The sequence below is a fragment of the Lycium ferocissimum genome, chromosome 5 (genome assembly GCF_029784015.1).
Source record: "Lycium ferocissimum isolate CSIRO_LF1 chromosome 5, AGI_CSIRO_Lferr_CH_V1, whole genome shotgun sequence".
In the NCBI taxonomy this organism is placed as follows: domain Eukaryota; kingdom Viridiplantae; phylum Streptophyta; class Magnoliopsida; order Solanales; family Solanaceae; genus Lycium; species Lycium ferocissimum.
In genome coordinates, this window is record NC_081346.1 from 19,298,310 (window position 1) to 19,323,637 (window position 25,328).

Sequence of the window (25,328 nt, forward strand, 5' to 3'; positions counted from 1 at the left end):
CCACAATTATTTCTCACTATTTTCTATAGTAATTTTTTAATCAACATTCTACCGATACAATTTAAACATTACAAAAGTTTAATTTGTTTTTTGTGATAATTTAAACATTACAAAAATTTAATGTCATTAAAAATGTAAGAATAATAGGAGGATATATTCCCACCAAACATATGAATGTCATTTGATATTTAAAAAAAAAACTAAATTCATTATCTTTTATACATGAACTAATTTTAAAAAAAAGAAGAGTATTTGGTAAAACTTTTTGTTTATAACAGTTAAACAAACTAAATATTAAATGTTATAGGTATATAACAACTAATCGCTAAATGTTATAGGTATATAACAACCAATCGATATAAAGGATAATAAAAATCCGTCTAAATAATTTTTATAGTGAGAATTGATTGTATTACTAAATTCCTATACTAGTCAAAACTCTCCATTTAGGCAAGACATAAAATTCAAGGAAGATGATCTTAATCATAGCAAGACTGAAAATATAAACAAGTTCATAATAAGAATGATGCGTCAAACGAATGGTTGTTATAGTGATTGATTATCCTGTAACTCCACTATTTGCTTGTAGGTTATTTTTACGCTATTAAAATCAGCATTGACACTCTTAGCTTGCTGTTTTTTAATTTGTGCAATTTGCTTGTAGGTAATTTTTACACTATTAAAATCACATCATCTTGTTTATGCCTAACTGCGAATTCTCAAGGTTCTTAAGCTTTAAACTAAAACAATGAACCATTCTGTGAAGTGCAAGTAGGAGAAGCATAAGTGGATATTGCATAATAGTCCTAAGTACCAATAACATATGCGTTGGCCTCTCTCTTAAGTTTAAGTTTGGTGCATAATAGTCCTAAGTACCAATATATTATTTTTTTCACCATCAAGTAATATTAACCTGCTCTAGCAGGTTACAAACTATTTCCTAATTTTTTAGAATTTATGCACTTTTTTTTTTTTTATTCTTTCTCTTCCCTTCCCTTCCCTTCAAATCCTCCATCTGGTTTTATAGTAATTAACAACGATGAAGACGGAAGGTTTGAATAGGATACAGAGAAGGGATAAGGATAAAATGGTTCCTATTAACGTCCAAAATATATATAAGAAACTTGAGGATTTTCCGTGTAACGGTAATCGATCGGTATATTTCTGTTTTTGGACAATTTTAATTAGGCATCGTAATTAAGTAGGCAATTCTTATGGTACTTGTGAAGGGTTAAACCAGTTGGAGAGGCTCATTTTACCAACATTTTCATGATGCTAAGAGGAGTTCGTAAATTTTCTTGCCCTCTAATATGATTCGTGAAGGTGGAACATCTGTAGGAAATGAATGTAGATAAAATGACTTGTCAAATTAGATTCAGCAAATTATAAATTAATCATCAAAGTTTTTAATGGAATTGGTATAGTAGCCTCTTTACTTTTTGTTTGCAACTCAAATTTTTTTTATTTCTTGTTTCATTCATTACACGTTTTTTGTCTTTTGTCGCATTTAATAGATAAAGATGATAGATTCAGTCATAGTCATAATACACGTGCATTATTTACTTCATGACTTTCCTTTTCACGTCTAATAATATTCAAATTGGAAAAAAAAAAATTGAAGATTAATAACGTAGCCTCACAAAATTTATCTAACCTAGCTAAAAGATCAATGCAAAAGTATGAAAGTGAAATTAATGGTGTAGCCATACAAAGTATATAAGACTGTCCCTACGTACTAAAGGAGCTATTGGTATTGGAGCACATAATATGTACCGTGTCTTTATTGATTTTCATTATATAAATGTTTATGGTTGTAACTTCCTCCCAATTTATAATATTATACTGTTAAAATGGGCTGCTGATTTTAAGTGGCACTACTTTGAATGCGATGCATTTTGAAGCATTGTGAAACCAATATCTCAATAATCAATGATAAAGCTATGTTTTCAAAGAAAGTAAAAGTAGAAGTAGATATCGCAAAGCCACTACTTAGTGAAATACAGATTGAATTCACGTCTAATACTTTAATTGGAAAAAGGAAATATATTGCATAGCCAGCCAAAAATGTCCGACCTAAAATCAGTACAAAACTATGAAAGTGAAATTTTACCGTTGAATTGTCGTAAAAAAATGCAAAAAGAAGGAAAGATTACTACAGCTTGGTGCCATATAACTTATAGTAATCCCTTTTTCATTTAAACGTAAACTCAAAAGCATACTTATAGCAATAAGGAAGTTATAAGTATATCAATCAAATTACACTTCAATCTCAAATTACAGTCAATTAATTTACACTTTATACTGATCCCTTGGTTTTTTTTTTTTTTTTTTTCAGGTTACGACTTACAAACTCACATTAATATAAAAGTGTGATTCAAAAATAACCTGATACTCTCTCATCCCAATTTAAGTGTCTTAGTTTGATTTGACACAAAATTTAAGGAATAAAAAGAGATTTTGAATATTGTGATCTTAAATTAAAGATGTATGTAATGTACTAAAATGACCTTTGAATCTTGTGATTATAAACTTGTCATATAGAATGTTTGAATTGTCAACTCACTAAATATAAAAAAAATACTTTATTTGGGATATACCAAAAAAGAAAGTAATAGACATACGGAGAGTGTATCAGAGTAATAAAAAGACAAAACCAAAGAACAAAGACAAAAAGGAGAAAAATTGGGAGGACACGTGTAGGCAGTGTGTTTGTCCTGTGCCTGTTGTCACAGTAATTAGTACAAATTCGTTTGCTCCATTTGAAGAGTCTGCAAGGACGACTCTGTCACTACTACTTTACCACTACGCATATCCCAGTGTCACACTGAGGCACCATTTTTGTTTTTGCATGTGAAAGTGAAAGCAAGCTACTATTAATATATATATGCACACACAGAAACAGAGAGACCATTTATAATAGGGAAAATGACAGCTTAATGGTTTGTGATGGTTATGTATGTTTGATTTTTGAACATTTCTAGAGGCTGTTTTCAAGAATACAAGGTTTGTTTTCTTGTTTTTTAGTCTTGTAAGTATTTCTAAATTCTAACACAACCGCATTTCACTCTGTTAATGTCTGTTGATATAGTAGCTGAAAATATAAGAAATCTTTAGTTTGTTGTAAAGGATATAATGAATAGTGTTTTTTTCTAAAAAGAAATTAAAAAATGAATCTTTCCAGCTTTATCTGTTTCACAATGGGGTTTGTTTGGTTAATCTTTACCTTTTGCAGTCTGTTTTTTCAGAATTCTTTTTCCATCTTATTCAGCAGTGTGATTTAGGGGGTGTGGAGGTATGGGATGAACTGAGCTTTGCTTTAGTCCAATAAGGGTTAGAGAAACTTCCTTTCTTGTACAGAGCTAAGTATTAGTAATCTTTAGTTTTCATCTTCTCTTAAAGAACATGAAACTAAGAAAAAGGACAAGTTGTGGTTGGGAGCATAGCTTGCATGGGTTACTGGGAAGGGTCTTGCTAGTAGGGGGGTTTGGTAGCAATATGTGGACAGAGTGGATGCATATATTGTTACTTATATGATTCTTGGTAAGAGCTAACTCCCCCCTTATATGTTAAATTTTTACTGGTACTCAACGGATGAAGAATTATACTATAGATTGTGGTATTCACGTTTTGTGCTAGCTAGTCTTGATAAATGATGATGATTGGTATTTGGTACTTATATTCCAATTTACCTCTGTATGATGTTTTGTGATGAATATAAGTTTGTCAGGTATTTCTGCTTATCCTACAGCTTGTGAGTGGTTCTATTGGCAAGTGTGATTATTTGCTACCCATATCACTGAAAATGTTGTGAATTTCTTGCTAATCTGCATCTTTCAATGTTGATCATCTCTCTAATATTTAATGCACTTGTTAATCCACTTATTATATAGTACTAGCTCTGTTTGTATCTCTGATTGTTGTACTGCTCTAACATTTTGGGCAGAGCAAAGTTAGTTCTTCTCACTGTTATGTGGGTCGTCATGGTTGAATGCTATTCACACATTTAGAGGATAAAGAGTATCTTTTTGTCAAAATTTCCCTGAACAATTTTCTGATTAGTAGAATCGAATTATCTCAGGGTTGTGAAATGAAGAAGGAACTTTGGTTTCCAAGCAGTGACATGCTATATGAAGTACTACCGAGATTGTCTACTAAGGATTTGCTGAAATTGAAATGTGTGTCAAAGGGATGGCGATGTCTTATATCTGACCGCAGTTTCATCCAAGTTCAGTTGAAAAACAAGGAACCGCTCACAGGTTTCTTCTACCAGGGTAGGTATAAGTGGTGCGACGAGGATTATGACTATATCAGCTTCATACCTATAGCAAGAGTTACTGCTGAAGTCCATAATGATGTTCTCAATTTCCTCCCAGAAAGAATTGCCATCCTGGATTCAAGACACGGACTTATCTGTTGTCGAAGTAGCTTCCCTCGTCGTGTTCCCATAATTTACATTTGTAACCCTGTGAATAAGGAGTGGAAAACGCTTCAATGGCCAAACCCTTCCAGAGAAAGTATCATAACTTTGGTTTTTGATCCACTGAAGAACCCGGTCGATGAGTTCACAAATTTTAAGGTTGTGATAGTTAGCCAAATGGAAACTGGCACGGAAGGGGATGGATATGTTTTCTCTTTTAACATTTATTCATCACAAACAGGAAAATGGAGAAGCTCAAGAGAGATTTGTCTTTGTGATCACAACATGCAGAAAAAGGGATCCATCTGTGCAGTAGAAAATATAAAGAAGAAACACGGAGAAAATAAATTTCAGCTCAGTTTTTTTTTTTTTTTTTTAAGTCAAAAAAAATAAGCATGTCACGAACTGGGATCGAACACGCAACCTTGTTATCCTGAACCTTTGACACCCCTTAACCGCTCGACCAAGCCCTCAACTTATTACAAGAGGTGTCAATAGTAGTACATATATGTATAAAATCAGAATTTCACATATCTATACAACGTAATTTTCCGGCGAAGGGGTGTTTGATCCGCCCCTGCATCTGTGTAGAGGGGATTATATATTGGCTTACTGATGGAGACCAAATCCTCATGTTTGATCCCGAAAACGAGATATCTTGGTTGATAATGCTACCACTCCCCACCAGCCAGTTCAATATAACACCCGAGATGTGCATGGGAGAAGCTGAAGGGAAGCTACATTATGTGTTGGTTTCTGAGCACGGACTTCAGTTGTGGGTGCTTAAGGATCACTTTACTTCTCAATGGGATCTTACTTTTACAACCACTTTAGAAGATCTGGAGAAAGAAAACGGCAAGTATCTGTTCAGGATAGCGGAAAAGCTGGCAAGTAATTATTGTACCGGTTTTCCTTGGATCGGGACTTTTGCTTTCAAGGATAATATCCTGCTTATGAGGGTTGCATCTGATATCTATTTTTATCACTTTGAGACAAGGAAGATGAGACACCTCTGCGGCCTTTCTGCTCTGGCGCCAAAGCCTTTTTTTGTTGCCACTGTGGTTCCATATACAATGAGCTTAGTTCCACTTGCTTAGGCATAAAAACAGTCACTCTTTTCTCCTTTTAGTCCATGGTTTAGCAATATATGTAGGCCATTACCGATATATCAAATGCTCTTTCTGATATGCTTGGGATATGCATCAGTTTTTTGTTCCATCCTTGGTGAGAGCATGTTTAGAAAGGTTTAATTACACAGTTTCATATGTTAGGGTACTATTTTGAGCAACAATATCAAGTTACAATGTATATTCTGGCAGTCCTTACTGAAGGTAGAGATGAAAAACATGAAAGATTCTGAGTTAGAATGACACAATTAAGCGTATTGTGGTTTTTCCTTTTGTAAATTCTCTCTTGTTGATGCCTGTTCCATCCCTCGAAAATGATTGCTATGAAAAGAACTTAAGTTGTGAGTCTAAGACCTTAGTTTGTATTATGTATTGTGATCTGATGTCAAGCTTTAATATATCTCAGGCATATTATGGAATATGTTTTTTTTTTTTTTTTCTCTTGATCTATACTGTTCCATGATGTTGCAGGTCATTGAGCTGTTTTTCTTTCAATTTAATCTATCCCCTAATTACATCGGATTGTTCTTTTTCTTCAATATAAGTTTCTTAATACAGTGCCACCAAGGAAACATGATAGATTCTGAGATTAAACATTAAACACAAAATGATTCTGAATCTTAGACACTACCAAAAGTTTATTATACATTCTGGTCCTTTGGTAGATGTCGAGATGATTCTGAGTTGAAAATAACACATTGTGGTTCATCTGCAAGGGCTCTTTTGTTTGCTCAGTTGATGTGCCTTTTTTCTAAGTTTTCAGTACCATAGTCAGGCCTCTCTCTCTCTCTGTTAAAAGAGTTTATTTGTAGTCAAAACTAAGTTGGTACTAAATGTGGCATATTGTAGGAGTAGCTGATATATATTTCTTGTTTTTCCTTAGATTGATTCTTTCAAAGAATTCTATTCATAAGCCTTTTGTATTCCTTCAGTTTGATCTAGATCTGTTTAATACTCAGTAAAAATGTTCCACCAACAAAAGAAGAAAAAGATTTGTTTTCCTTCTTCTTGTTGTTAGTTCTTTTTCCACAAAAAAATCCATATGTTACTTTCAAAACTTAAAAAGTTCACAACTTTACATGAAATAGTAACTGGTGTCCATAATGAACCATCTTTCTCTAAATTTACAACAAAGAAAAACTATAGAGCATCTGTCATATGGGACAAGAACCAAGAGGAGGAGGAAGAGAGCAAATATTCAAATATACTGCGTAAATGTGTCGAGACATCAAAATTAGATAACGCCAAAGCCATTCAGGCGAAACTGCTGAAAAACCCGGGCAGCACGTCTTCGCTATACTTACACAACAATCTTCTAAATGCTTATGTGAAATGTGGTGACACCACGAACGGGCTCAAACTGTTTGATGAAATGACTCAGAGAAATGTGGTAACTTGGACTGCCCTCATTGCTGGCTATGTGCAAAAGGGCTTTGCTAACGAAGCTTTCTCTTTGTTTACCCGTATGCACAGGAGTGGAACGATGCCTAACGAGTTCACTTTTGTGAGTGCCCTCCACGCTTGCTCGTTTGAGGATAGATTAAACTTGATTAATGCATACCAAGTATATGGACTAATCACAAGACTTGGGTTCGAGTCTAATGTTTACTTAGTGAATGCTTTTTTAACGACTTTGATTAGGCACGGTAGATTAGATGAAGCATTAAAGGTTTTCGAGCGATGTTCCAATAAAGATATTGTTACTTGGAATGCAATGCTAGGTGGTTGCATGCAATTTTGTTGCTCAGAGGTACCAAGGCTTTGGTACAGGATGATCCGCGAAGGAGTAGTACCAGATAAATTCAGTTTTGCTAGTGTTCTTACTGGGTTAGCAGAGGTTTCCGATCTTGATTTAGGTGTCCAAGTTCATGCCCAGCTTGTTAAGTCGGGTCATGGAAGTGAGATCTGTGTAGGGAACTCTTTGGTGGATATGTATTTGAAAAATCGAAGCTTGGGTGCGGGTTTCAAGGCGTTCAAAGAGATCCATTTTAAAGACGTTTGTTCCTGGACGCAAATGGCAGCAGGGTGTTTGAACTGCGACGAGCCAATTGAAGCTCTAAGGGTCATTGGAGAAATGAGGAGGACAGGAGTAATGCCTAATAAGTTTACTCTAGCTACTGCGTTTAGTGCATGTGCCAATACAGCCTCTTTCAAAGAAGGGGAGAAAGTTCATGGCTTGAGGGTCAAACTTGGGGATGACATTGATGTTTGTGTAGATAATGCATTGCTTGACATGTACGCGAAATGTGGTTGCATGGACGGGGCATTCATGGTTTTTCAGTCGATGAGTGAGCACACTACAGTTTCATGGACCACTATGATTATGGGCTATGCGCAAAACGGATATCCTAGTAAAGCTCTTGAAACTTTCCATCAGATGAGGGAGGAAGGGGCAGAGCCTAACTATATTACCTTCATATGTGTGCTTTATGCTTGCAGCGAAGGAGGACTTATCAATGAGGGATGGAAGTATTTCACTTCAATGAGTGATGACTATGGTATTCTCCCTGGAGAAGATCACTATGCTTGTATGGTGAATCTCCTTGGACGTGCTGGACGCGTTAGAGAAGCTGAGGAATTAATCTTGAGTATGCCCTTTCAACCTGGTTTATTGGTCTGGCAAACCTTGCTTGGGGCATCCCGGCTTCATGGGGATATGGAAACTGCAAAGCGAGCAGCAGAACGAGCATTACAAGTCGACAAAGTTGATCCTTCAATCTATGTGTTATTGTCCAACACATTTGCTGGTTTGCAAAATTGGGATGGTGTTGGAACTGTGAGGGAATTGATGCATAGAAGGGATGTCAAGAAAGTTCCTGGCTCCAGTTGGTTTTAAATGTCAAGAAAGAATCCTATGGTGTAACTTTTATTCTTCTAGCTTGAATGATGAATCAGTCGCAAAAATATCCGTTTTATCGACTCATCAAGTTCCCATTGTGATAGGATCAACACGAGGAAAAACACTTGCCATTCGTTGGCTATAATGTTTGTCTTGCAAGAACCTGTATAGGCTGTATTTGGCCTTTTTATTTTTGGATCTTCCTGTTGGTGCTGTTCTTTGCTCTTGATTGCAAATAAATCTCAGAATACTTCTCTATATCTTTTGCAAAGTTTACAGTTGATGTTTAGGAAGTGTCCATTTTGCAAAAGTTAGCCTCAATTTAACCCCTTTTTCTTTTGGGGGTTTAGTGAAAGGGACATTTTTTTTAATTATGACAAGAGAACTGCAGCTGCCATACTTCAAGTGCACACAGGGTAAATTCTACTTGTGTAATAGCCTGCAAATCATACAGACGGGATAACCTGCACTAAGCAAGCCCCGGGCGACGAGCTCGACCCAGAAGATAAATCTCCTGTTTTGTAGGTAGAAGGTTTCGAACCTGAAACTTCTATTATGGAACTCATGCTCAACCAACTTAGCCATCCTTGTGGGCCAGTAAAAGTGACATCTAGACTAAGTCTTTATAAAAGGGTCCAGTCTTTTATACCCGAGGACCGGGACCAGGGTCCAGGAGTACACGTGAATTCTGCAAAATGCTTGCTTATCCAACATGACAACCTCTTAGGTTCCTTTTCGTGCATTATTACCATTAATTACTTCATACTCTTATCTTAACTCTATTTGACAATCTATAAAGGAAGTTCCGTCCTTGTTTCAGTTACCTAAAACAAATCACTTCCTTCCTTTGTTTTCTTCTAAAATTTTCGGTTCACATAGTTTTTGTACTTTTAATTATTTATATGGGGAGAACTTTTAATACTATTATTATTATTATTGGTATATTTAATTAATTTTCACTTTTATTTGAAATATAACTATAATCAGTAGAATTCGTATGACGGCTATCAATTTGTTTGAGGTTGAGGAGTAATTATTATTGTTATTATTTATTTTGAACTTCTAATCAAACCAATTTAAACGAGAAACTTTTGGATTTGACCCAAACAATAGTTGAACTCCGGACTTACCTTAGAAAGCAATTGCTTTCTTACCCGACATGAAAACCTTTTTTAGCCACTAGTTCGGCTGAGATAATTTCAAGGAAATGTATAGCTGATCTCGGAGAGGGAATAAACATTTTGATAGAATTTAAGTTATATATATTGATAATATATAAAAAAAAATTACCTTATTGATATAAATTAAGTAGTATAGCAAGTTATAACTCTATTTTTCATGTTATCATATCAGGTTTAAGCGGCGGAGACAAAATTCAAAATTTATAAATTCCGAACTTTCACCAAATTGATCATAGTTTGTTTTAGTTACTGAATTCGTAATTAAATATTTATTTATATTTAACAGATTTTCTAATACATACCTCCAACCCTATTAGGTCTTATATGATAATAATATAACATCTTTTTATACTATTAGATAAGTAAATCAATAAGAAAATTAAATAAGCACATTGAATTACAAGTAGATACCCTATTGTTATATGACGACATCGATATGTATGAATGAAATGATTTTTACAATTTAAACAAAACAATAACTCTCGGGCTCGTTTGGTACGAGAGATAAGGATAAATAATTCCGAGATTATATTTGAGATGAATTTATCCCACATTTGGTTGGGATAATATTGGGACTTTATCGGGAAATTCCATAGAGTTAGTTAAGATTCTTAAGAAGAGGAAGATTAATATAGCTTGCGTCCAAGAGACTAAATGAGTAGGACCTAAAGCTAAGGATGTGGACGGGTACAAGCTTTGGTTCTCGGGCAAGTCGAGGTATAGGAATGGGGTAGGGATCTTGGTAGATAGTGAGCTTAGAGATCAGGTGGTAGAGGTTAGGACGATCAATGACAGGATGATGGCGATTAAGTTAGTCGTTGGATGGTTCACCTTGAACATTGTTAGTGCCTACGCGTCACAAGTGGGTTTGGACGAGGAGGTAAAAAGGCGCTTTTGGGAGGACTTGGACGAATTGGTGGTAAGTATACCGCCTGCGAGAAGTTATTCATAAGAGGAGATTTCAATAGGCACATTGGAGTCATTTTGAGGGTTATGACGAGGTGCATGGAGGATTTGGCTTCGGGGACAGGAATGGTGGAGGAGTCTCACTCCTGAATTTCGCAAAAGCTTTTGGATTGGTGGTAGCCAACTCGAATTTTTCGAAGAAGGAGGAGCATTTGGTAACCTTCCGTAGCTTGGTGGCTGCGACGCAGATAGACTTTTTGCTTCTTAGAAAAGATGATAAAGGCTTCTGTAAGGACTGCAAGGTCATACCGAGTGAGAATTTTATGACCCAACATAAGCTATTGGTGATGGATTTGAAGATAAGAAGGAAGAAGAAGAAGAGGGTCGTGAATGACCGACCGAGGATTAGGTGGGGGAGTTTGACTCTGTCTAGTGCCCTAGAGATGGGAGAGAAATTGATGGCTATGGGAGCGTGGGATAGTAGAGGGGATGCGAGCAGTATGTGGGATAGGACGGCCAATTGCATTAGGGAAGCATCTAGAGAGGTATTGGGGGTCTCACGAGGCCGCCGTGGTGGGCACCGAGGGGATTGGTGGTGGAATGGAGAAGTCGAGGGAAGGTAGAAGCAAAGAAGCGAGGCACGTGTGAAGTTGGTAGATAGCAAGGATGATGAAGAGAAAGCGGACGAACGAGGGAAAAGTATAAGATGGCGAGAAAGGAGGTGAAGTTGGCAGTTTCGGCGGCTAAAACGGCAGCCTTTGAACGCCTTTATGCAGAACTAGAGGACGAGAGGTGGGGATAAGAAGCTATTTAAGCTTGCCAAGGTGAGAGAGAGGAAGGGACGCGACTTGGATCAAGTGAAGTGCATCAAGGACGAGGATGGCCAAGTGTTAGTACAGGAAACCCGCATTAGACAGAGATGGCAGTCATACTTTCATGAACTCTTGAACGAAGGAGGGGACAAAGACATTGTGTTGGGAGACTTGGAGCACTCTGATAGGCGTCGCGAGTTTGGATATTGTAGGAGTATAAAGGTTGAGGAGGTTAAGGGAGCTATTCGTAGGATGCGCAGGGGAAGAGCGACCGGACCTGACGAGATTCCTGGAGAATTTTGGAAGAATACAGGCAGGGTAGGCTTGGAGTGGTGCGGGGGGGTTGTTTAATGTCATTTTCAAGACAGCGAAGATGCCGGAAGAATGGAGGTGGAGTACAATGATTCTCGTGTACAAGAACAAGGGAGACATTCAAAGCTGCAACAACTATAGAGGTATCAAGCTGCTAAGTCACACTATGAAAGTGTGGGAAAGGGTGGTGGAAATGAGGGTGAGGAGAGGTGTGTCTATTTCAGAGAACCAGTTTGGATTCATGCCGGGGCGCTCGACTACAGAAGCCATTCATATTGTAAGGAGATTGGTGGAGCAATATAGGGAGCGGAAGAGGGACTTGCGCAGGTATTCATTGACTAGAAAAGGCTACGACAAAATGCCAAGAGAGGTCCATGGAGATGCTTGGAGGCTAAAGGTGTACCTGTGGTGTACATTAGAGCGATAAAGGACATGTATGATGGAGCTAAGACCGGGGTAAGGACGGTAGGAGGAGATTCGGAGCACTTTCCTATTCTGATGGGGTTGCATCAGGGATCAACTCTTAGCCCGTTTCTATTCGCCTTGGTGATGGATGAATTGACGCGACAAATATAAAGTGAGGTGCCTTGGTGTATGTTGTTCGCGGATGACATAATCCTGATTGACGAGACTCGCAACGGAGTTAATGATAAGCTGGAGGCTTGGAGACAGACGTTGGAGTCTAAAGGATTTAAATTGAGTAGGACCAAGACAAAATACTTGGAGTGCAGGTTCAGTGGCGTACCGGCAAGGCTGACGAGGAAGTGAGGCTTGGTACCCAGGCCACTCAAAAGAAAGGAAGTTTCAAGTATCTTGGGTCTATTATACAGGGAGATGGGGATATCGACGATGATGTTTCATATCGTATCGGTGCAGGGTGGATGAAATGGAGGCTCGCCTCCGGAGTGTTGTGTGATAAGAAAGTGCTACCAAAACTTAAAGGCAAGTTCTACAAAGTGGTGGTTAGACCGACTTTATTATATGGGGCGGAGTGTTGGCCAGTCAAGAAATTTCACGATCAGAAGATGAAAGTCGCGGAAATGCGAATCTTTGCGGTGGATGTGTGGGCACACTAGGAGGGATAAATTAGGGCTGAAGATATCCGAGACAAGGTGGGAGTGGCATCGGTGGAGGACAAGATGCGAGAAGCGAGGGCGAGATGGTTTGGGCATGTGAAGAGGAGAGACACGGATGCTCAGGTGCGGAGGTGTGAGAGGTTGGCTATGGAAGGTTTCGGAGAGAGGTAAAGGAGGCCGAAGAAGTATTGGGGAGAGGTGATTAGACAGATATAGCACGCTTTCAGCTCACCGAGGACATGACCTTAGATAGGAGAATGTGGAGGACTCAGATTATGATAGAAGGCTAGGTGGCTTATCCTTTCACCATAGTAGTTGTAGTTTTGCTCATTTGTTTATTGCCATTTGATTTCTGCATTTGATTGTCGTGCTTATATTTGTTAGGCGTTGTACTTTGATTATCTTATTTATCTATAGTAGTTAATGCTCCTTTCTTTCCTGGACGTTTACCATGACTTTCTCGCTTTTGTTATTCCTTGTTTTCATATTGTTTTCGATATGCTTGCTATACGACCTTTTATCTTGTTTTCTCTCTCGAGCCGGTCTTTCGAAAGCTTACGCCCTACCTTTCAAGGTGGGGGTTAGGTCTGCGTACACTCTACCCTCTCCAGACCCCACATGGTGGGATTATACTGGGCTTATTGTTGTTGTTGTTGTTGATTGGGATAAAATCGCGGTATAACTAATCCCGGGATTGTAGTGTTATTTTATTCCTGTGAGAGGGTGGAATAACTAATCCCAGTATAAGTTATCCTGGGACAACTTGTTTCCAACCAAACAACCCCTTATTCTTCATTTTACTTCTACATGTTACGTCGAGTGCTTTGTTTATCTTGTTATTTTGCAGTAATAATTTTCTTTCCTATTTTGTTTTTATTATATTTCTTTGGAGCCGAGGGTCTATCGAAAACAACCTCCTACACACATAAAATGTTGCAAATAAAACAATAACTGTTCAAAAATTTCTTGTATAATTTCTTACTAATCTCTTCAAAAAATGTATATTATTAAAATAATATTTATAATGAACTATTCCCTCTGTTCTAATTTAAGTGACTTAATTTGACTTGGCATGAAATTTAAGAACTAAATGAAAGACTTTTGAATCTTATAGCTATTAAATTAAAGATGTGTAAAATAGCAAAAAATTATTGTGATTATAAATTTGACATGTAGTATGTTTGAATTGTCAATTTAGTAAATATAGATAGATGCAATTTTTTTGAGATAAATTAAAAAGGGCGCGTATGATAAATTAATAACCATGTGAACATTCCTATACACCCAGTAACCTGGGACTTGGAAGTTGCAGCCTGGCTTATCACCGACCCCACCTTCCATCACCGCACCGTTCAAGAGCGACTACACATAAATTATCGACCCTCTATTTAGACTCGCAATTGCAAAGCCACGCGCCCCTCTTCCTCTCTTTCCTTCCATTTCTCAAAATCCCCCTAACTTCTCTCTCTCTCACATCCCTTTTCTCCTCGTCTCTCTAAATTTTTCAGTTTCCTCTCATTTCCCTCTTTTCTCCATACAATCCTCACATAAAAAAGGAAAAGAATGTCGTCGACCGGAGCAATAACGAAGAATTACCACTGTTACGAATGTGAACATACAGTCACCATTACATCATCACCAAATTCCGAACTCACTTGTCCCAATTGCAACTCCACCTTTCTAGAAGATTCCGATACCGCTCCAATCCCTAACCCTAACCCTAATAACAACAACCACCCCTTCTTCTCCGCCGCCACCTCCGATGACCTCCCTTTCGGAGGCGGCGCCGCCGGCGGATTCCCAATCGTCTTCTCATCCTCCTCCGCAGGCGGCGCCGGTAATCCCGTCCCTTTTGATGAGCTCAACGCTCTATTTAACGGTATGTCTGGTGCTGGTTCGGGTCGATCCAACAATCAATTTGACCCGTTTGCTTTTCTCAACAACTATTTCAATACTATGAGAGCTGGTGCTGGTGGTGGTGCGAATGTTCAGTTGATATTTGAGAATCATCCTGGTGGTGAATTTAGGGTTCCAGGGAATTTGGGGGATTATTTTCTTGGGCCTGGGCTTGAGCAATTGATTCAACAGCTAGCGGAAAATGATCCGAATCGTTACGGTACGCCACCGGCTTCGAAATCGGTTGTTGCTGGGCTTCCTGATGTTAAGATTAAAGAGGAGTTGTTGGATTCGGATTCGTCTCAATGTGCTGTTTGTAAAGATACTTTTGAACTCGGTGAGGTGGCGAAACAGATACCTTGTAAACATATATATCATAAGGATTGTATAATGCCGTGGTTGGAAATGCATAATTCTTGCCCTGTTTGTCGGTATGAGTTGCCAACTGATGATCCTGATTATGAGAATAGGAAAACATCGCAGTCACAGACTGCTAATACTAGTAATATGAATACCAATACTAGTGGTAATAACAATAATAATAATACCGTCAACGACAACACCAATAATACTGGTTGGATATTTGGGGGTTCAGAAGGTGGTGGGGGAAATCAGGAGAATTCTCGAACAGGAGAGAGGAGGCTTAGGATACCATTACAATGGCTTTTTAGGGGACTTGGATCACCTGCTGAGACGAGCAACAGTGGAGGAGCGAGCCATGATACTAACAATCGCAACAACAACAATAATACGAGCAACGATGGTCCTCGTGAGGAGTCTAATCCGGATTCTGGAGGGCAAGCGAGGCAGGAGGATCTCGATTAAAGTATGGAGTTAGAGTTCTGAGGTTTTTCTCCAAATCTTGCAATGTTCATAGTTATTACATTAAGTTTCTTGTATGCTAGTATTTGAGAATTACAAGTGCCCCCATCCTTGTAATATATGGGAATTTCGGGAAATAATGCTTTTGATTGTTGAGTTGTTGATCATTTGCTTTAAATTAACCTTGAAGTAATTTGCTCCTTTTAATGTATAAAAAATGATTATCCGCATTAAATATGACACAGGTCTTGAAAAAAAGAATATGAGACAAGGTCAATAGCAAGAATATTTATGTTTTGACAAGGTCCTTGACCATCAGCTTGGTTTGGCTTTAGCATGTTATCGTTTTGTATCTTTGAGTGGTGAACTATCAAGTATCAACAAACCACGGTTTTCAATTTTATTTTTGGATATTCTTTACTCGAAGTAAGCTAGTGACTCGCCTCTATCAAATTCAAAAGTCCCGTGCTGCTTCTGTTGATATTGTGTACGTAATAGCCGGGTTCTTTGATGCCCGATCCATTCTTTTGAAAACTGAAGGAAACAGGAACAATAAGTTGTTAACAAGGAGGGTATGGATTCATATGTTTAATTTGGTTTAATTTTTACCAACTGAACATTTCTTTATGTTCAGCTTGTATAGAGTATCTATCTTAGTTGCTATGTCCTTTTTAAAAGCATTTTTGACCTATTTATAGTCAATAAACATCTAGATCCAAGAATAATCTGTTCCTTCATTGTCCCATATGTCCTTCCCGAAGCAGGTAAAGAAACAAGGACATATGTTCTGCTGAATAAAATGTGTATTTAAAGTCCAGTGTGTTATTCAACACTTCACTTGGCCCCGGGGGGGGTGGTTGGCGATGTTCTCTTGCTCCCATCTCTCTCATATTGCCAATAGAATAAAGTCTATCAAAGTGTCTGCATATAAATGCTATTTTTGTTCCGTGCTCTGTAATGTTCATTCACTAGAATAGTCTAGCTGCATTTTCATTTGCTCTAGTTCAGGGATTATTCTGTGACGTGGCTTAGGATCAATTTTCAGTTGTTTCACATCAATTTATTTTTCACCTTCACATCATAACTTTAGACGTACTTTGGACAAGTTTTACCAGATTCTTACTCTTATAAATAGTCTCTCATGTCATGGTGACTTTTCTGTAACCCCTCACCAGGAGCTCCCCTTTGCTCCCTTGGATGTCATGGTGACTTAATTATTAGCAAAAACAGAATTGAAGAGATGAGCGCCCTTCTCAAAAGACAGGAGTTTGGAGAGAGGGGAGGTTGGGGAAATGCAATTGTGTAAATTTGCGTTTCTGCATCCCTTCTGTGGTTATTGACTTCATTAAGCTTTTCTACATGATTGTATATTTGCATGCTCTGCTTTGTGGTTCAACAATGAGGGTGTGTGTCGTATTTCCTGGCTGAGGTGACAGTCGTTTATGTGTTGTCCCTATCATGTTTCAAATTGGTGCTGAAGAGGCTATTTAAGAGCCATGTCAATATTTTGGTTGTTATGCAGTATTATGCCTTTTTTGTTGGAGCATGGCTTGCTTATTGGGTTTTTTTATCTTCATCTTCTGGCAGGAGAGCCGAGGTTTCTCCAGTGTGTACCAAGTTGTAAAAGAACATAATACAGTGAGGAGTAGAGATCAATGATTTAATAGTGTGCCAGTTGTAATGATTAGTGGTAAAACTTGTCACTCAAAATTTCCAACTTATACATCCTTCATAGTTCTGTAAAAAAAGGTTTACTCCAGTTTCACATTATTGTATATTTTTTTTGAAACGCAATTTTGTAAATCTCAGTCCTTCCTTGAATAGAGTTTTTTTCTTCGCTCCTTTAAAATTATGATTGCATCAAATCAATTAGATATTGGGCCTCCTCATCTGAAGCTCTTCCTAAAGTAAACTAATGTCACTTGGAAACTTGAAATGAAGGTCCTTTAAATTCGTGTGACTATTCCAATTTTGTGTTCCACTGTGCTAAATTCTTGCCTCTTGTGTTTGCTGCATATGGTCTGAAACTTCACTGTTGGAAGGCATCAAATGCCATTTAAAGTTGCTTGAAATTAGTGAATGATTGGCTGCCCACGCTTCTCTTGATTTCAATCTTAGAGGGCTTGACCAAAATAGCTAAGAGAACAATTTTTTTGAACAAATGTTATTATTGTCTGCTTGAATGATGAGAGTAGGGGTGAACAACCAAGTTTCAAACCTCAAAGCCCTTCAAGACGTGGAATATGTCTGACTAATCCTTTTGCTGCCGACTTCCACCTATGACAATATATTCAATTTTTTTTTTTCTAATGACAAGGGAATCAGCAGCTGCTACTCTTTGGATGCGCACGGTGCAGTTCTCCCCCACGTAATAGCTCGAAACCACACAGAAGGAAACCGCACTAGGCAAGTCCCGTGCGACAAGCTCGACCGATAAAGCATGCAGCGGGGACAGGTCCCCCACATTTGGGAGATCCCTGCTCAACCAAGTTGATATAGTAGTAACACTTGCTAAAAGGGGATCCAACTTGAAGTCTCTTAAGTTCAAATTATGGAAGCAGTAGATGACTCAGTTTCTATCAGGATTAGTAGCACGATGGACTGCCAAAAATAAGTACATAAAAAATGTCAACGTTAAGAGAGTTGGAATCAAATGTTTTTTGCGCTGCTACTAATTTGCATAACTTAAACAAACCTTTGATTCAACGTATAAACAAAAGTGAATGTTTCTCAGATAATTTGGCCCCGTTTGTCCATAGAAACCAAAAAAAAAAATTCACTGTTTTTTGGAATTTTAGAGTTGGAGTTGTGTTTGGTCATAGTTTTTGAAATTGTAGTATTTGGTGAAATGTAGTTATAAAAAAGTGAAAAAAGTGAATTTTTTTGAAAAACAAGTTTTGAGAGTTTTTGGAGTTAAATACAACTTCAAGTTATATTCTAATTTTACTACTAAACGCCTAAAAGTGAAAAAAGTGAAAAAAAATTTAATAAACTCAATAATTCTTATGGCCAAACGCCTACAAAGAATAATCAGTTATTTTGAAATGTAAACAAACACACGCTCAGTGATGATTGATTTTCTCTAAGAAGCAAAAAAAAAAAAAAAAAAAAAATTGAAAACATAACACACGGAACTCAAACGTGAACTTTTAAGTTCGATATTCCAAATCACGTTGACAATTTGACATTTTACTACTCAAATTTGATTTTTTTCAAGTCTGTAAAGCTATCAATATTTTAACTTTGGCGAATGGTGACTTTAGTGATTGAAACTCAAATATTTTGTTAAATATAGCCTTTATTGACGTATTACCTGTTTTATGGAAGTAGATTGGTACTTGTAAACTTGTACTTAGTAATTTTAGTGTAAATTATTCAAATTATGTTTGTTGATCCATCGTGTCGCTGAACAAACGACAGCTATGGGTTATATGGAGTAGAAGAGGATGATAACATACTATTTACGCTCCCACCCAAAATAAAGAAGAGATAAACTGTGTCTATGTTATTTCTGTTGTCACGTTATTTTCTTGAGCTGATATCTTGTCTAGTGTTTTCTATGATCATAAAGATCTCACCTATTGCTTGATAAAGTTAAAACCAACCTCCCATTCAGTTCACTGGGTCATTATACTAACCAATCATACATTCACCTCCACCTATTAATCTCTGTAAATATGAGAAAAACAAGTAGATCTAACACAGCATGGGCCCATCACTTTATATTCCTGCAGAACAACCTCGTTATTTCGAAAAATGAACTTTCCCACTGTAGAAATATCAATTGCTTATCAAATGAGAGGGAGAGGTAAATTAATTCCTTGGATAAAGAATAAAAGCTGCTGACCAATTTTTTGCCGGACACGTTCTTACTTTCGTCTATAATGTATAACCACCAAATCAGCTCACTCAACAATGTTCTTTTAATCTTTGATCCGTTTCCACTTAACTTTGGATGTATAACCCTCTGTTTGGATGGTTGTTTCCCGCGGTTCATTAATGTACAGTGTGGTATGGTACAGCATGGTGTATTATACTGTACAACACAATGTTTAGATAGACTGTATCGTTTGTTGTGGTTTAATAACATTTGTATTGTTTGGTTTAACAGATATAATCGTTGTAATAACTTGTAAGTTTACTAAAATACCCTTAACTCTTAATTAGAAATTAATTAATATATATTAATAAAACTCAGGTAAAGAATAAAATAGGAACTTTAAAAAATAAGTAGGTAGTGGGAGGGGGTGGTGGAGGGGTGGGTGGTTGTGGGATGAGAGTGGAGGTAGTGGGTGGTAGGATGGGGGTGAGTGATTATGGGGGTGGGGTTGGGTGGTGGTGAGGGGGTAGGGGTGGGGGTGGTGGAGGGGTGGGTGGTGTGAGGTGGGTGGTGTGGGATGAGGGTGGGGGTGAGTTGTTGTGGGGTGGGGTTGGGCGGTGGTGAGGGGTAGTGGGTGGTGGTGAGGGGTAGTGGGTGGTGGTTGGGGTGGTGGGGGTGGGTGGCGAGAGAAGTGGGGTGGTTGGGGGTGGGGGTGGGGGTGGGGGTGGGTGGTAGGGTGGCGTGGGGGTGGGGTGGAGGGTGGACGGGGAAAGGTTGGTTTGTCCGTGTTCAATTACATTTTGTATGTTGGTGACCGCTGGTGCATTGGTTAAGTGTGAGGATTCGGCCTGTTTCACAGGTGCATGGCCATAGTTCAAATCCATCCGGATGCATGCCCATCATTTTAGATCTTAAATCACATGGCCTATCATTTTAGATCTTAAATCACATGAAAGGAAGTTGTTTGGAAAGATCAGTGATCTCTTGGATTCCGTGTAGAACTAGCGAAAAATGGGGATAATAGAAGAAAAATCTATGTAGTTGATACCAATTAATTAGGATTAGGTTATAGTCATGTTAGTACAATTACATAGGTCCAATATTTGCTGTGAGTCCTTTTTGTCTTGTTAGAGATTTATATGCCATTAGAAAATAGGGATAAGGCACCATTACCCCCTTTTTTTTTACTATCTTAAATTTGCTACGACACACCTTACCTTTTCTCTACACCAGGCCCTATTACCCCCCTAAACTTATTTAAAACGGAATAATTAACCTCCTAAATCTTTGATGTGGCAAAGAGAGTGTGTTTCACTCTCTTTGAGAGTGAGAAACATAAAAAAGGAAAACTTAATTTTTTTCTTAAAAATCTGCATTTTCTTAAAAATTTGAAAATAAATCTAGTCTTCCACATTTAGTTTTAAAAAACGGGTTTTCCACATGTTAATAAAATAATTAATTTTTTCAAAATTTTATAAAAATTCAGTTTTTTTCACATTTTGGCAAGAAAAACACTTTTCCGAATTTTATTTGAAAAATAAAAGTGTCCTAAGAAAATGAAATCATGAAAATCAAGATTTTTTAAGACATTTTAAAAAAATAATCAAGTTTTCCATATTTTTAACAAATCCATTTTTCCATATTTAAAAAAAAAAAATCATTTTTCGTTTTTTTTTTCTTTTTCAAAAACGGGTTTTAAAAAAAAAAAAAAAAAATTCATTTTTTTTTAAAAGGGTTTTAAAAATCCTTTTTTTAAAAGAAAATTCAGTTTTTTAATCCATGTTTTTAGTTTTTTTTTTTTAAATGGGTTTAAAAAAAATCAAATTTTCAAATTAAAAAAAAAAGACGGTTTTAAAACTCATTTTTTTTTTTTAATGAAAATTCGGTTTTTTATTTTTATTTTAAAAAAAATTGACACGTAAGTGAAAAAATTAAAAAAAAAAAGAAGAAAACAAATAAATACACATGTGGCAAGGAGAGTGTATGTCACTCTCCCATATGAGTGGGCATCGGAGGGGGGTAATTATTCCGTTTTAAATAAGTTTAAGGGGTAATAGGACCCTAGGAAAGGTAAGGTGTGTCGTAGCAAATTCGGGTATAGTTCAGGGGGGTAACGGTGCCTTATCCCTAGAAAATATAGAGAACTTCTAGTGCTAGAGAAACTTTTTTCCTTGTTGTCGTAGGATGTTTCAATTATTTCATATAGCATTGGACTGAGATAAGCTTAAATGGAGCAACTGGACAATGAGATTCATATAGCTAACCCTAAGTTGATTTAGCTGTAGTTGTTGATGGTGTATGTTAGGATAGATATAACTTGCTACTCAATTCATGTTATGCGAGCACTTTAAAATTAACCTTCATGTTTATTATTCATCCCTATTGGACTTACTCCGATAAATTTTTTCGTTCTATTGATTGGAAAAATTCCCGATGCTTTGGAGAATCGGAGCAAGCATCTTGCTTAACCGATCTCTATACATGACAAAGAGTAACTAAGTCTAGAATGTGCTTTATCGGAAGATGAGGAAATATTCTTTCGTATAGATCTAAAGAGTGAGTACGAGATAGTCATTTACACTTAAGATGTAAACGAATTGAAAAGGTCTGGCAACTAGAGTTTCCTGTATTTCTTTTTTTGGTTTTGGTATTGGTCTTGTACTATCCATGAAGATAATACCACTTATGTATATGCAGTTCCTCATGCTTCTAACAACTGAAAGACATGATATCAATTTGTCTTCAGATGTGCATTTATTGATGTGGGGTCGGGTTTATGAGAGTTGTGATTAGATTTATTCATGTCCTTCATTTTGTTATCTATAAACAATTTCTGCATGCTAAACATATTCGTCTGCATTTTCTATAGCCTTATTTTTATCCTATTTGGATGAATGTTAGTCAAAATCAGCACTATGACCTGTAAAGTTTTACATGAGATGGCAATGCTGACTAACTTCTCTTGTAATATGATGTGCTCTTTGTTCTCAACTATTTTTAAATTTTCAGTGTGAACATGGAGAGTTACTGCGATCAAGTGTGAACATGGAGAGTTACTGCAATCAAGTACCTCTTCGGGTTTGAAAATGACAATGTTGCCATGGACGGGCTTGTTGAAGAGAGCATTAAATCTATAGAGGAACTTGTTAATTTGTTGAAGGCAAGTGACAGTTCCTTCTTACCTGTATTGGACAAGACTTCTTTGGACCAGGTATACTTTTCATCTCCTGTTCTTGGTTCGTGCTCGTTGTTACCTCAAAATGTATGCAATTAGCAAGATCATTAATGCTTCTCTGCACAAACCTACTGGCACAGTTAAGGCGGGTGATATGGTGAGTGAGCAGTATTCTTTTTCCTTCACCAACCGCCCCCATGTTCCTCAAAGATACACACCATTGTAGATGGTGGTACTGAAAGGATTGAGGATTATGACTTAAATGAATATGGAGACGAGTGTTCATGGGAGTGCCCTAAAAATTTGCATGATAGATTGACTCGGACAAGTCTTACTAGTAAAAGGAAGATGTCTTCATGGAGGAGCCAAATAGGCGTTCCGGGGAGATAGTGACTCGGTGAGAATGCCATACGGGTGCATTCCCACGGGGATCCGTACCTACCATTGTCCCTTCGGGTCTACTCGTAGGGACACTTTCCGCCGCCGCAAGCCAAACACGAAACGGACCTCCTTCTATGCATGTGGATGACTATGTTGCAAGGGAAAGAAGTGCAGATGGATCTAATAATCCTAATGTAATAGCAGTCCCACGAATAGGATCTACTAGTGGGAGACTGCCGTCTATTCACATGGATGAATTCATGGCTCGGCAAAGAGAATGCCAAAATCCTCCGGGGATCATGGTTGGTTGATTCGATTTCAGACAAAGAGAAAACGACACTAGGCGAAAACAAAACGGATGCGGAGAAGTCAAGCAAATCTCGGCATTTGAAGTCGGATCCGGATGATGATCTCCGGGGAATAGATATTGTATTTGATGCGAGAGGAATGCGAACACAGGCGATAAACGCAGCCTTTTCCGAGCCGGATGATAATTTTCACGACTGCGTCGATGGTTGTTGAACAAAACTCTCTCGATCAATTGTTGAAGAGACGAAAGCGAGGTGAATGAAACGAGCCATTTCTCTCAAGGCCGGGTACACTCGTGGCCTCAAATGCGGTGAAAATACCAAAAGTGAATTTTCTTCTGGGATGTCGGTTTCTCGTCTGACAGTGCCATTGGCTCGAGAAGCTAGTATTTGTTCGGAAAGGAAATTCAGTGATCAGTACGAGGACATGAAAAATTTCCCACCTAAAACCTCCACTATGTTTGCTTCTCCTGCAGCAGCAGTTAGTTTTGGTGTAGGTGCTTCTGCGTTTACAAAGGCTTCTCCATCATCTGTACAGGCAGCTGTTGATTCTCGAACCGTTGGTTCCCAGGGATATTTTGACCAGAAATTGCAGCCACCATTACCACCAACCCGCCTCCTGCGACAATGTCATCCTTGTTGTCTCAAAGTGCAGATCGTATTGTAAGCCAATCTTCTCAATTTGTTAGCTCTATGATAGATGTCTAGCCTCATTTACCACCAGGCTTCCATGTGAGAAGATGCAATCTTTGTGTTTTATTTTTAGTTATTGTATTATTACCTCCTTGAGGTCACGGGTTCGAGCCGTGGAAACAGCCTCTTGCAAAAATGCAAGGTAAGGCTGCGTACAATGGACCCTTGTGGTCCGGCCCTTCCCCGGACCCCGCGCATTGCGGGAGAAGGAGAGCCTTGGCGTAGCGGTAAGTGCGCCATGTGACCGGGAGGTCACGGGTTCAAGCCGTGAAAACGACCTGCGAGAAATGCAAAGGTAAGGCGGCCGCGTACAATAGACCCTTGTGATCCGGCCCTTCCCCGGACCTCGCACATAGCGGAGCTTAGTGCACCGGGCTGCCCTTTTTCTTTATATTACTCCCTCCGTCCCAATTTATGTGAAGGTTGACTAGTATGGTGAGTCGAACAGTTTTTTATTTCACTCAATTTTAAACCTAGATTCTTCGAGTATTTTATAATAAAATTTACATATTTGGAAACTATATAAAAAAATATTATAAGTCTACATAATTAATAATTCACAATATATGAAAAGAGTTGAAGAAGATCATAGTTAAAGAAAGGGTTGTTTGACTCCCCAAACTGGTCAACCTTCATATAAATTGGGATGGAATATTATTATTCTTTGTTGGCTAAAAAAATGGTGTTTTCCTTTGTAACGGAGTTCAACTTTGAGTACTTATCGGTAGTGCTTCGACCTTTGTGACCTCCAGTCCTATGCCAGATTCAAAGTATGGTCGGACATCACATTCTTCACCTGGAGGATCTGTTAAGCCTCTTCCACCACTTCCTCCAACGCCGCCCCCATATACAATCAGCCTTTCCAATTTATCCTCCTTAAAAAATCTAACTTCCCAGACTCCAGTTAATAATCAAAGTGTTGGAACTAAAGAGCTTCAGCAGACCTCTTTCGCACATTCGAGTAATGTTTGACCAGGTAACCTTTCAGCATCTGGTCCCATTCTAACAACTTATCCTCCACCTCCATTAGCACCACCCTTGCTATTCAATAGACATGGATCAGTGCCTGTCAGTCCTTATGGAAGTAGCTCTGCTCCATATTACAATGAAAAGCTCCATTGTATCTCACAGCATCTTCATTCCATTCACTCTATACTATCTTCTCACCCCAGTGCCAATCTCCCGTCTCAATCCTGCGTCCTCCACAACGTCTTAGGCTACTTGTTCCAGCTTCACCCCAGTCAAGAGCAAAGTGTTCCTTTGCTACAAAGCCCCCTGCACATGCACTCACCACAGATGTTGTATCAAGCTCAAGTTTCTCCAGCTCATGTGTACTACCAGCGCCAACAACAGCAGAATGTCTCACATTCGTTACAACAGCAACAAATAGAACATTCTCGGACTCAAGTTCCGCAGCAGCAAGGTGATATTGTCACCCAACAATTATATTCTAGGATGTCATTACAAGAGTTTTTTAGATCTCCAGAAGCTATTCAGGTACTTATGCTAACACTGAATTGCGTGTCACATTTTGCATTTGCGGTAACTAATTGGATCAACTTT

The 25,328-nt window shown here is 38.1% G+C and overlaps 3 protein-coding genes across 5 annotated transcripts; all 3 read left to right on the forward strand.

The window, feature by feature from the left end:
- The first annotated feature begins 4,087 nt into the window (after positions 1–4,087).
- LOC132057627 (putative F-box protein At1g47300) lies at positions 4,088–4,733 on the forward strand. Its single transcript, XM_059450254.1, has 2 exons — positions 4,088–4,576; positions 4,659–4,733. The coding sequence occupies exons 1-2, from the start codon at positions 4,088–4,090 to the stop codon at positions 4,731–4,733; spliced, it is 564 nt and encodes a 187-aa protein (XP_059306237.1).
- Positions 4,734–6,112: 1,379 nt separating this feature from the next.
- LOC132056371 (pentatricopeptide repeat-containing protein At2g13600-like) lies at positions 6,113–8,641 on the forward strand. Its single transcript, XM_059448528.1, has one exon. The coding sequence runs from the start codon at positions 6,587–6,589 to the stop codon at positions 8,378–8,380; it is 1,794 nt and encodes a 597-aa protein (XP_059304511.1). The 5' UTR covers positions 6,113–6,586; the 3' UTR covers positions 8,381–8,641.
- A 5,431-nt stretch (positions 8,642–14,072) lies between these two features.
- LOC132056372 (E3 ubiquitin-protein ligase RING1-like) lies at positions 14,073–17,213 on the forward strand. 3 transcript variants are annotated; one of them, XR_009414758.1, is made up of 3 exons: positions 14,073–15,413; positions 16,564–16,690; positions 16,976–17,213. XR_009414758.1 is itself a non-coding variant. In XM_059448529.1 (2 exons), exon 1 carries the CDS (start codon positions 14,234–14,236, stop codon positions 15,389–15,391), a length of 1,158 nt encoding a protein of 385 aa, XP_059304512.1. In that variant the 5' UTR covers positions 14,073–14,233; the 3' UTR covers positions 15,392–15,413; positions 16,976–17,213. The 3 variants fall into 3 exon arrangements, 2 of the variants coding, with proteins under 2 accessions (XP_059304512.1, XP_059304513.1); XM_059448529.1 differs by lacking the exon at positions 16,564–16,690; XM_059448530.1 differs by lacking the exon at positions 16,564–16,690 and having other exon boundaries at positions 14,073–15,392.
- The last annotated feature ends 8,115 nt before the right edge of the window (positions 17,214–25,328 follow it).